The sequence below is a fragment of the Convolutriloba macropyga genome, chromosome 5 (genome assembly GCF_964194025.1).
Source record: "Convolutriloba macropyga chromosome 5, txConMacr16.3, whole genome shotgun sequence".
Taxonomy (NCBI): domain Eukaryota; kingdom Metazoa; phylum Xenacoelomorpha; order Acoela; family Convolutidae; genus Convolutriloba; species Convolutriloba macropyga.
Genome location: NC_134472.1, coordinates 18116788 through 18129511, shown reverse-complemented (window position 1 = coordinate 18129511; position 12724 = coordinate 18116788). Strand labels below are relative to the sequence as shown.

Below are 12724 nucleotides of genomic sequence, written 5' to 3'. Positions count from 1 at the left end.
AATAGCTCGCTGTCGCACCAATTATTAAACCAGTGCAAACCCTGCAAATCCTTCCGACAAATAGACTGAATACCGCATTGGTAGTTACCTGTCATTGAATAGGATCCTCGGGTCCTTATCATTGTATATTGACTGTCATAGTGATGTTACTAGTAGTGTTAATTAATCTATATCCTCTAAGCTGGGGTGGGGCGCTTAATTCTATTAATTCTACGTTAGAAAGTTATAGTGGAAATGGGCGCTAAATATTTTGTTTAACAAAAATACAAACCCACCCATCGCAATGGCTGTTTTCCCCGTTCCCGGCTGACCAGCCAGAAGGACAGCTCTACCCGCAATCTTTCCATCCTTTATCATTTGCAGAATCACCCCGGCAGCTCTTCGTGCAGCAGCTTGACCCACCATCCCTTGAGATACCTTCCGTGCTTCAAGGGTGTCATCGAGACCCAGACCTCGAATATGAGAGTGGGCTCCTATCCGTTCTATCCGAGTCACTTCCCTCACCTCCGCAACTTTATTTGAAGCAGGCTAAAACACAAACATAGCTAACGGTAAGTAATTGCTATAAAATTAAATTTATTTTAATTTTACCGTTTGTATCATGTTGATCCAAAACAAAACTTGATCTGAAAATTAATAAAATTATATCAACAAGAATATGAGTTATCGGAAGGCGCATAAAGGGAGGCATGCAGAAATTAGGGGTCTTTCACATTATTGCCCCCCCCCCCCCCCCTCCCAGCTTACGAGTCTTTCCCATTATTACTCCCAGCTTATTCCCCCCCCCCCCCACAACGCACTACGAGACGCCCCCATCGAAATGAAGAGGAAGCTCTGCAGATGCACGTCCGCTGTGAGAGGCTTGTGTTTCAATCACCGCAACCCAAATCGATCAAAGCGGGCACAGCTGCACAGTAACAAGAGTAAAAAAAATATTAGAAATGCAACAAATGCTGAAATAGGAAAATACAGCAATCGAATCTGGAGTAAAAATGGTCTGCGAAAGTTAAAGAAATTGCTGCAAATATGACGGAAATCCCAACACTGTACAAAGCCTGAAGGTACCGTCGTGACTCGCTCACGGAAAAGCAACAGATGTCAAAGTACAACCTATTCAAGGTCTAAGAATCCGGGGATTAACGGTAAGCTAAGACAAAGATACGCGCAAGCATATTGACCACGACTTTGCGGAGGTGAACGAAATCGTCCAGTTCCTCCAAGTTAAGTGTGAAGTGGCAGAACTGAAAAGACTTGGACCGTTTACGGAAGAACGGAAAACTCCCAGGACCCTTCTGCTAAACCTGCCTTGCAACCCGGACCGAGACATGGTCCTATCGTCAATTGCAGTTCTAAAGAACTACGATAAGCGATTGTATATGAGCACTGAACTGATTAGAGAGGAACAAGAACTAAAGAAGAAGGTTAACTCCGCAAGGAGCTCATTGACAGTGGAACCGACCAAAAAAGTATAGGAATGCCAGATGCTAATCAGAAGTCCCTCAATTGGTGACTATAGAATTGACAATGCTCACTGTTAGTGTGCGAAGTCTGCTTGACAAAGAAGGAAGAATCATTTTCAGCAATGCTATTGTTATTGTTGTTTGAACAAAAGGAACTTCCTAAGTGATTGCTTTGTATGATCGCATCTCTTGCACTGCAAACAATAGCGATATGTATGATGATGATGTTCATTTGTGAGAGCCCCAAAAGTTGTAATACCTTGAAATTTTGCCTAAAGGAAAAGTTGACAACAATTTCAAGTTTAGTACCTCGGGTAGGAGGCTAGGAGCTCTTCCGTTTGTGCTCCTTCACCAGTACGTTGTGAAAACGCGCAATTACATATTGAATCAATATGAAAATTTGTGACACGTGGATCTGTGGGTAGAAATAATATGTAGCCACTATGGTGGGGAAAAAGTAAATATCCAGAATCTCGAATCAAAACAACCACTCAAGAAGCTCTGTGCAATCGATGAGAGGTAATAAAAAAGCAATATCTGTCCTCGTTCATTTGCCCGCTCAACTTGTAAGAACTAAAATTCCCATCACCATTAACGGAACGTAATTTTCTCCCAGAGGCCGAACTGGTGATAATTTATATTCCGAAAATTTCTATAGGAGACCTAGGAGCAATCCTTACTGACTAATGTTTGAGTAATGTACGGGGTCTTATTCGAATTGATGAACTTCTCCGGAAAAAAATTTCTTTCTCTTGAATACCCTTTTTAATTCTTTACCAATCGTAATTATATATATAATTCGATCAGTTTAAAAACTGCTATTTATATTCGGAAGTATAAGACAATTGTTGAATTTTTGCTCAACCTATATTGCTCCAATTTTTTTGATGAGAAGAAAACTAAACCCAATTCCCACGAAATATTTTTTTGTTTTTATTTTTTAATTGCAGAAGCTTTAAGTCTAAGTTCCACAATGTCAGTCGCCTAAAGCAAAAGTTGATCTTTACAAAATAATTGATAATTTTTCATAGTGAAGATAATTTTCTCTTCCTCTGAGATAATTTTAAAGCTAACTTCAGAGTCAAATTTGAAAGAGAGAGATCCGTAGTAAAGCTTTGAACCAGTTCAGAGTTTCATTTTAAAAATTATGACCCCGACGAGTTTATAGAAGTTATAAGCAAAACTCCATGGCATTTTATTTACCAACATTTGGAACCTAATGACATGTTGGAGTTTCTTGCAATCCACTACAATATCCGCAGCTAGGTGCTAAAATAATCAGAAGCCAGCAACAGTTTCCATTAACCTGAATGTGTACAACTGTAAGCATGGAAAAATTACATGATGGCAAAAAAGCGTTCAATGATATCAAAACGAAATAAATGCCTAAAACCTTAATGCCCATAAAACAAAAAGAAAACGACATTTGTTTGAAAAGAAAACAACACAACGAATCAAGTTGAACATTACAAAAAACTCGAGAAAGCGCAGAGAATGTGGTCTTTCCTGATCAATTTACGCAACTCTTTCTAACAATAAAAAACAGTAATTGATTTTTTTATTTCTTATAAAAGATTAAAAATAGGTCAGATACTGAAACGCAAGCACCCACCGCTTCCTATAACTCTCAGACAAACTTTAATAAAATTCACTTCTTACTTTGAGAGCAGTTCAAGATGTTAATAAGAAACTGAAGTCCACGAAGCAAAAAGCTTGCATGAGTTTTTAAAGCTGCTCTCCCAGTTGATCGTCCGCATATAAACCTCGTCTTGAAATTTTATTTTAAGCGCAAACTTTTTCTCAAGTGATGCAAGGCAACAAGGCTTTTGCCGCTCAAGTTCAAGAACACCCTCTCTATGGAAAGGTTTTGAAAAACTAGTCAGTTGATTGAATAACTGTCCCAAAAGAGTGGTCAAAGACAAACAGTTTGTTTTCCGACAAAGTTGGTTGGGACGCTAATGAAGCCCTTCTCTCTGTAACGAAGGAGAGTTGAAAAAGTCTTGATGATGTTTAAAAATTAGACGCCGCGTGTTTGGACTAAACAAATGCATTAGATTCAGTTTTGCACTAATTTGAGAAGACAATATCTATTTTCTAAGATCTTTGGACCTTTACTGTTTATCATCTACTTAAATTAAATTTCAAAAGTCTACAAAACGTCAACATCATGGAAATTAGGGAGCACACTATCTTACTATGCTCCGAAAAAAGATCGATATGAAAAAACCTTGAAAGATCTCTTAATGTTTTTTAAAACTATTTTGACTTCTGAAAACTCATGAGAAATTTACAGACTCATATTGCATTTTTTTGCTTGCCGAAACTCATACCAAGAAAATGTTTCTCGATAAAAAATAGTTCAACTTCGAACTTTCTAAATTTGTAAAAAGCTACTTTCCTAAAAGGTACCTTATTAGCTGTGACGCGCTTGCATTTCCGGACACCGTTCGGTCATTTTTTTTTGAAAAAACGCAGCCCAATCGAACGCCGTTTGTTATTTTTTTGAAAAAACGCTGATTTGCTGAACAGCGTTCACATTTTGATTTAAAAACGTTTACATGAACGTGTAGAGCAGCGCAAAACTTAAACACACTACAAAAATGGTTGAGCTTGGTTGAAAAATGATATAACTTTGGAGAAATACTCATGCTAATAAGAGGCGATACATGTAGAGACTGCCCTCGAGTCTGTGAAGTTATTGCAACCTGGGTTCCGCTAGGGATAACACCCGACATAGAGGATCCTTTTACAGTCGAACCTCGTAAAGACGTAGCCTTGCCGTTTCTCAGTGACCAGTAATGACATAGACAAGAGGGTAGTGTGTGCATGCAGGAGCTTTTATTTGCCGACTTTTTAATCCTAATTGTCCTAAGAATTGGTTTTTGTATAAAAGTATCAATTGAAAGGTTTTGAATAGATAAATTGATTAGAAGAGAGAATAATTTTTTCGTTTTGAATTGATAGAATCGTTAGACAAGAGATGAGTGATAAGAACGAACGTATCCAATTCAGCGGGAAAAAGTAAGACTTTTTGTACTTTTCGAAGCAATTTGAAGCTCGCACTTTTGTCCCTAAATTGTACAAGGTACTTGATGCTTGTAGCACTTTTTAAGATTAGGTCCCTTCTACACGCCCTAACGCTTCATGAGCCGAAAAAGACGCAGCGATAGCTAAAGGGAGAGAAAATTTGAAAAAAAAACAAATGCAAATATGGTATGAGCTTGTTTTGGCGCTGGACAAGCAGTCAGTTCTTTATCTTAGGCCGTATAAAGAAGATGGGGCTCAAGCATGGGATGCGCTAACTAAGAGATTCCGTTGCTGTGAGAGACCTAGATTACAAAAGTTAGTCAGCGAACTCACTAGCCTTGTTAAAAAAGACGACGAATGTCTAGTATATACCAAGAGCAGAGGAACTACAATATAACCTTAACCAAGTCAACGAGGGTTCGATTGAAAAATTATTCACATCGGTTCTACTGAAAGGTCTGCCAAAAGAAATTGATAATTTGGTCACACTTGTTAAGTACGGTGGTGAAAATAAGTCACTTGATGAGTTGAAGCGAGATCTGATCAACTTCGACACAGAGCGAAGAATAGAGAGTGATAGGACAAACGCAAGTGAAAGTGTCTTCCTAACAAAGCAGAAGAGATGCCATAACTGTAATAAGTTAGGACATATTGCAAAATTCTGTCACTCAAATAATAACCGGAAGCCTCATAACCTACAGCCTTGTACTAGCAAAGTAATTCGGTGCTACATTTGCAATAAGTTTAGACACATAGCTACAGAGTTCAGGAATAAAAAGTGTGAGAGTCATGCCAGGCGAAGCGTTAGAAATGAGAAAAAAATTTAGCTAAAGATGAAGAATACTTCAGTTTCTTTTTATGCCCAGTTGATGATGAGGGAGTAGGACTAGTGCTAGATTCGGGGGCAACAAGTCACATGATAAACAACAGGGAAATGTTTACTGATATCGGTGATTGTTTCTCGGGCAAATTGCAAAACGGAAACAAAACAGAGTCTGAGATTTGTGGCCGGGGTACAGTTGCATTTTTAGTTAAGGATAGTAATCATGTTAAGATAAAAATGATCTTGGAGAACGCCTTGTTTATACCTGAAAACTTACATGGTCTAGTGTCAATTAGTAAACTTAGAGAAGCAGGAGCTGAAGTTTTGATAGGACCAGAACTAAGCATAATTGACAAAAGCGGAGTTGAGTACCCATTTAGGCAGGAAAAAAATTGTTCATTTGAGACTTTAGTGAGATTGATAAAACTTGCAAGGAAAACTGCCTACTGTCCAGTAGCTTAAAAATGTGCCACAAAATATTGGGTCATAACAATTTTACGGACCTTAGCAATCTAGTTGAACACGTTGAAGGAATGCGTATCAGCGATATTTCGGTAGATGTATGTGACATTTGTGAGTTGAATAAGTCTAAGAAACAACCAATAGCAAGCGATTGCACAACAAGAGCAAAAGTAGTGTTGGACATTGTGCACACAGACATCTTAGGACCTATTACCCCCGAAGCTGTAGATGGCCACAAGTACACGATTGGATTTGTTAATAGCCTCAGTAGATTTTGTAGGGTTTACTTTATGAAGTCAATAAACGAGACTCTAGAGAAATTTCAACAATTTTGTGCAGATGTAGGCCAGCCTTTAACTTTAGTATCAAACGGTGCAAAAGAGTACATAGCTAACGACTTTAAAATGTTTGCCCGGCTAAAAGGAATCAGGTTTGAGAATTCTCCGGCGTACACGCCACAAGAAAATGGTAAAATTGAAAAACTTTGGGACGTCACTATAGGAACTGCTTGATCTTTAGGAGATCAGGCTTCTTTAGAGAAAATATTGGACTTATTCGCTCAACATGGCGTTCTATTTGAAAATTTTTTGCTATCATTCGGCAATAGAGAAAACCCCTCATGAAGCCATCTATGGTGAGAAACCAAATCTTAGTTTCATGAAAATGTTAGGTCGTATTGCTTACCCTTTCATAGAGAATTAGTTCAGAAACAAAATAGACAGAAAAGCGAAGAAGGGAATTTTCTTAGGTCATGCAATCGATAGTAGATCTTTTCTGATAGGAATAGAAAATCGCGGTGAGCTTAAGGTTCAAAAAAGAAGGAATGCAAGGTTCGACGAGAACATTATTACTTCGGAGTGAATGAACAGGCAAATCTAGAACATGAGGTAAACAAAGAGATGAGTGCAATAGTTTTTTTAAGTGAAATTGTTGATCAAAATTTGTTAACTAAAAACGCAAAAGAGGTGCTCAAGAATGGAAACAGGAAGAAGGCAATACAGGACGAATATAACTCACTGAGCGTAATTAAATCTTGGGACCTAGTTAAGGATAATGGAGCAAAAGTAGTGGGTAGTGGATGGCATTTTGGAGTTAAATATGGTCCGACGGGTGAGATAAGTAGATTCAAAGCAAGGTTCGTGGCCAAAGGTTACAGTCAAGTCTTAGGGAAGGATTTGCATGAGACTTACTTACCAAAGACTAGGTTGTCAACAATTCGTTTACTTGTGAGCTTTTCTGTTCAAAAAGGGTCGAAAATAAGACAAATGGATATAAAAACGGCATATCTTAACGCACCTATAGCTGAAGAAGTTTACATGAAACAACCAGAAGGTTTTGAGCAATTAGACAACAAAAGAAAACCTCTTGTTTGTTTATTGAAGAAAAGTTTTTACGCTCTTAAGCAGTCAGGAAGGAATCGGTATTTTACATTTAGGAACTTTTTGGTAGCTGAAGGTTTTGAATCTTCGGTTCATGATAATTGTTTGTTCATAAATGAAAGTGAAAGACAACTTTAAGGCGCAATTTGTTTGTGGGTAGATGATATAAGCTGTGAATTTCAGGAAAACTTCACGTCTTGGTTCGAGAGTGAGCTGTCTAAGGATTTCAAAATAATTGATTGTAGGGATCTTTGTTGGTTTCTTGGAATGAAAATTGTGAAAGAGGAAAATTCCATTGAAATCAACCAAGAACAGTATATTGAAAAGCTGTTGGAGAAAATTGGACTAGAAAGTTGCAAATCAGTAGAAACACCACTTGCAGAAATAAAACTAACAAGAGAAGACTGCCCTCAGGCGGGGAATGAAGAGCAAGAGCGCTTTAAAAATTTTGATTAGAAATTTAGTGGGTTGCTTGAATTATTTAGCTTGCTCGACTAGTCCAGACATTGTTTTTGTAGTAAATTTCTTAAGTTCTTTTGATGAAAATCCAGGGGAGAAGCACTGGAAAGCTGGAAAAAGAGTTTTGAGATACCTCAACGGTTCTAAGTCAAAAAGTTTAGTTTTTAGGAGGGGAGATAAATTAACCTTAGAGTTTTTCGCCGATGCCGATTGGGCAGGAAATTTAGACCATATGAAAAGCACTTCAGGATATTGTTTCAAACTTAGTATTAGCTCAGCCGTTGTCAGCTGGTCAACAAAGGTTTAAAGATGTGTTGCTACATCAACGGCAGAAGCCGAAAGTAATTCCTTAGTAGAGGGAACAAAGGAGGCCATTCACTTGAGAGATCTGCTGCAGGACTTAAGCGTTGAGGTACAAAAACCGATTGAGGTTTTCGTCAACAACCAGGCATGCATAGCGCTCAGCAAGCAGTTCATTCACTATGGAAAAACAAAACACTTTGCACTTAAATTTCATTTCATAAGGGAGCTTGTAGAAAAGGGAGAGCTAGAATTGCAATACTTGCAAACTGACCTCATGATTGCAGATGTCCTCACCAAGGGGTTATGGAAAACAAAACACGCTAGGTTTTGCGCGGCAAAACACTCAGCCCTAAAGAAGGGGTGAAGGAAGTCAAGAATTACTTCCGATAATTTCCGATATTTGATTTAAAAGTTACAGTTCGAGTTTGATGTCACAACCATTAAACTATGATTGCGGGAACATAATGCTATATAAACCGACTGATTTGTAACAAATCGTGCCGCCAATTGAAACGTTGATTAATACTTCTCTCTCACATCAATACACAGCTTGTCACGAATTAACAATACATTAATTTCACAAAATGAAACGGGTAAGTGTTCAAAAATTTCACCCAATAATACAACCGCAACCACAGATAAACTGACAATCGACCAAAAATGGCCACAGATGTCCTAAAAATTCGATTTCAAAACATTTATAATGGGGATGCAAAACTAAACCGGTCATGGCTGAATTTTTATCGTATTGTCATTAGCAATATCTATATTTTATACTCAAAAAGCAAATTGGTTCAATTTTTACCAAGTTGGTGTTAACACTGGGGATCCCGTTTGTGCCCCAGTACATTACGCACCCCCCGTTACAGAGCCCCAGCCACTACGTAGAACATCATTATGTACAAACACGGCCCGTGCTTCTGAGAAGATTGCAAATAATAGTCATCCACTTAACTGTTGTTGGCACTACTGGAAAACATCCATTATTTATAGTGTTATAGGACATCGTGATGGGTACTTCGAACAGAAATGAAAAATTGCTTAGAATTTTAAACCCTAGCTAAAGAAAAGATCAGTTAAAATGAAAAAATCAGTTAAAAACGTTTTAAAAGGAATTGTCAAACTATAAGCATATCTATTCAGAAAAATAAAATACTCAGTGCTATTGGGCAGCATAAAGAGAAAGAAAACCATTTTTGAAACAAACTCGGGTATAAAAGGAGTAGTTAATTTGTTCGAAGGAGATTCCTTCAACTGAAATTTTAAAAGTTGAGCAGCTAGAATTCTGTTGCTCATTAAATGCTCTTTTAGAGATGGAACTTCTAGCAAGTTCAGGATGATATTCGGTACACTGTATTGAGATAAAGTGCTTTCAAGATAACTTATAATAACAAGTGTTTTTGTACTATGTAAAATTTAGTTACCACACTCAGGATACTGATTATTCGCGAAGATGCCAAGAAGCTATCTCCACACCAATAGATTAGTACAGCCAAAACCTATTAGAAAACAGAACTGTTCCAATTATCAGAGAGCAACAGGGGACTCGTATTACGGGTGTGCTTAAGGTTCAAAGTTTTTGAAGAATTTATCACAAATCAGTTGACTGAACATCTGTCCCAAGAAGAGAATAATCAAAGACAAACAGTTCTTTTTTGGACATGGTTAGGCCACAAATGATGCCCCTGTATACGTAAAGAAGAAAATACGAAGAAAGCTAGATAATGATTAAGCAATAGTAGTAGTAGTAGTAGTAGTAGTAGTAGTAGAGAGTTCGGGTATGTTTCCAGGGGCTTCAATGTGTGCCCCTTAGTCAGTCCAGTTTCAGTTGTCAAGTTTTTTCCAATTGTTACAATTGTCACATCTGCAAAATATACGCCAAGAGCATTTGTTTGTCAGGCTGAAATGAGTTGTGAAAAAGTGCCAGTACGCTTTTGTGATAGTGTGTTTGTTTAATTTGCCTCCAAATTTTTGATTAATTCTATTTACAACGTTGTACAATTGTTTCGTTCGGTGGAAGTAGTTTTCATCAGATTTGACTAGTCGGTCATTTTCGATTTTCAGTTCACCTCTACAGTGTTGCCTTGTCCTCTCGTTTTCAAGGGTTTTAAAATTTGTCGGAATGTCACATTCATTACCTGTAATAGCTAGGAAGAGAACAAGATCATGCAGTTCAACGTTGTGACAGAGTGGGAGGAGTTTTAGGCTAATGAGACGTTCTTTGTAACTTTGAAGCGAGTTTCCTAGAATCCATTTACTAGCCATGATCTGCACTTTTTCAACTTTGTACATGTTGGTACGGTTTGGCAACCATGCTTGTGAGCAGTACGTTAAAATTTGAATAATATAACCATTATAGCAGTTCATTTTGGTTGACGTTGAGCTGATTGTTGACATATTTCGTTTTATTTGGAAAAAAGCACTATTCGCTTTTTTCACTCTGTGATCGCAGTTGCCTTGCCATGAGAGATTTGATGTTATTATTTAACCAAGGTCTTTCTGGGATTCAGTTGGTTTTACTTCCTGGCCACACATAGATGTCGTGAGATTACCTCTAACATTTAACAACTTGCATTCGTTTGCATTTAACTCCATTCCATTCTCTCGGCACCAGTCTTCAATATTTTTTGCGCTTCTGTCCAGTTTTGCCTGATCATGAACGATGAACTTATAGTCGTCTGCAAATCCAAAACCTTCAATATCGGGGTTTGCTTCTGGCAAGTCATTTATTAAAATTAAGAACAGTAGTGGTCCAAGTATGGAACCTTGTGGGACTCCACTTGTTACGTTCTCCAAACTTGAATAACAGTTTCCAATTTTAACAAATTCTTTTCTGTCTTCTAAATAAGAGTGCAAGAGTAATAAAATATTTCCTCCTACATCAAAACTTTCGAGTTTCTTTATGAGAAGGTGATTTGGTACTTTATCAAAAGCTTTTTGCAAAATCTAAGTAGAGTATACTAATGTCGTCCGACGAAATTGTGTCAAATTTGCGATATAATGTGTCAAGAAACAGTAGAAGCTGAGTGGTTGCCGATCTTTTCTTTCGAAAGCCGAATTGATTTTCGTTTAATCTGTGACGACAATGATAATATATTTCGTCAAAAATCACTTTTTCAAAAATTTTGGACACACAAAAGAGTAAACTAATGGGTCTGTAGCAATTCACTTCTGCTTTGCTTCCTTCCTTATTGATGGGAGTTATTTGACTTATTTTCCAGATAGAAGTGAATTTTCTTTTATTGGCCACTGTTTGAAAAAGAAGGACGAGTGACTTGCTCAAAGTTGCCGAGCAAAATTTAAAAATTATGTTACCAAAGTTATCGGGTCCGTTTGACGTGTTGAGTTGTAGTTTCCTTGATATATCTGTTATCAGTTTTTCTGTTATATGCAGAGAATTAAGTTTTCTCCTTAAGACTGCTGGTTTGTAGTCAACTTTGTTACTGTATACTTTTTGGAAGAATGAGATAAAAAGTTCTGCTTTGTGTTGATCGGTTCTAGCGCTCGTGTTTGCATAGTTTATAGTGGGTGGTATGAAAGGACTCTTTCTTATTGCCCGAAGATATTACTGAACCTTCGCCCTGCGAAAACTTCGGATTCAAAATTTGACTAATCTTTCTCCATTTCAATTGTTGTTTGTTTTTCAAGTTTCTTTATTTTGAGGCTCCTGCTCTGGTTCACTACCTGCCATCGTTTCTTCTAGTTTCCAGTTTCTTGATTAGATGGGATGTTGATGGTGTTACCCACGGGGGAAGTGAGGATCGATGCCGCGTGATTTTAGGAATGTTTGCTTCGAGGATCTTGTTTATCCATTCGTACCATTCTTGAACCAGGACGTTCACATTGCTGCAGCAGTACGGATCAAAAGGTGATTTCATTATTTGCTCATTTAGGTGCTCCCAGTTTGCTCTTTTGAAAGCAAATTTGACATCTCCAGCAGATGCGTGGGGATGGATGAACGTGCTCAAGTAAGTGCAGATTGGGATGTGATCAGAGCAAGGTTTTTGATTTGTTGAGTATTTAGAAAAAAGATTATTGTCCAAGCCGCAGCTTATAATTGGGTCGAGGGTGTTGACTAGGACTTCATCAAGTTGTCTCTTAGCAATGTTTGAAAAATTTAATTCCAACAACTTTTCAATGAATGCATTCCCATAATCATCACTTGAGCTCATTGATTCCCAGTCAGTTTTGGAAAAATTTATGTCTCCCATCGGTATCAAGTTTTCACATATCTGATTTGAGCGTGTTAATTCAATTTCATAAAGTAGGTTTGATAGTTGTGCAGATGACCATAGGAATGGACTTCCAGTGGGTGGATTGTAGACACAGCAGATTAGTATAGGTTTTGGTTTAGTGTAGATTTTGATTGCCACATAATCGTCATGTACTATGCTTAGTTTTACTTGCTCATGTTCAATCGAATTTAGGATTCCTATTAGAACAACGCCATGTTTAGAAGTGAACATATCTGGGTCCCTATCGTTTCGATATATGCTGTAATTTGGCAAGAACAAGGCAGTATTTGGCACATGAGGTGTGAGCCAGGTTTCTGTCAGACAAAGGAGATCGTATTTTAAAGTTGCGATTGCGTTTGAGATTGCCATTCTTCTTTCTAGGCTTAGAAGGCTTCTGACGTTAAAGGTTAGCATTTTGACTGAGGTTAGTCAAGACCCATCATCATCTTCTGAGGAAGAGTCTTCAGTGTTTGGGTTGGAGTCGCTGTTGGTCACCCATGCACCATTTACCTTTACTTCAACTGTTAGATTTCGAATACGAGTTTCTTTGCGATCAAATTTATTTTCGTCTAGATT

At 37.7% G+C, this 12724-nt stretch overlaps 1 protein-coding gene across 2 annotated transcripts in view; it reads right to left on the bottom strand.

Annotated features, from left to right (window-relative positions):
- LOC142339191 (ruvB-like 2) overlaps nucleotides 1-12724 on the bottom strand; it is a 510084-nt gene that overhangs the window by 19906 nt on the left and 477454 nt on the right. The window contains exons 2-3 of one of the 2 annotated variants that reach the window (XM_075388995.1): nucleotides 592-616; nucleotides 276-528 (exon numbers count right to left, since the gene is read on the bottom strand). In XM_075388995.1, the coding sequence (XP_075245110.1) occupies nucleotides 276-528; nucleotides 592-603 (265 nt within the window). In that variant the 5' untranslated portion in view covers nucleotides 604-616. Of the gene's footprint in view, nucleotides 1-275; nucleotides 529-591; nucleotides 683-12724 lie in introns of those variants that run through there. The other variant, XM_075388994.1, reaches the window with a different exon arrangement.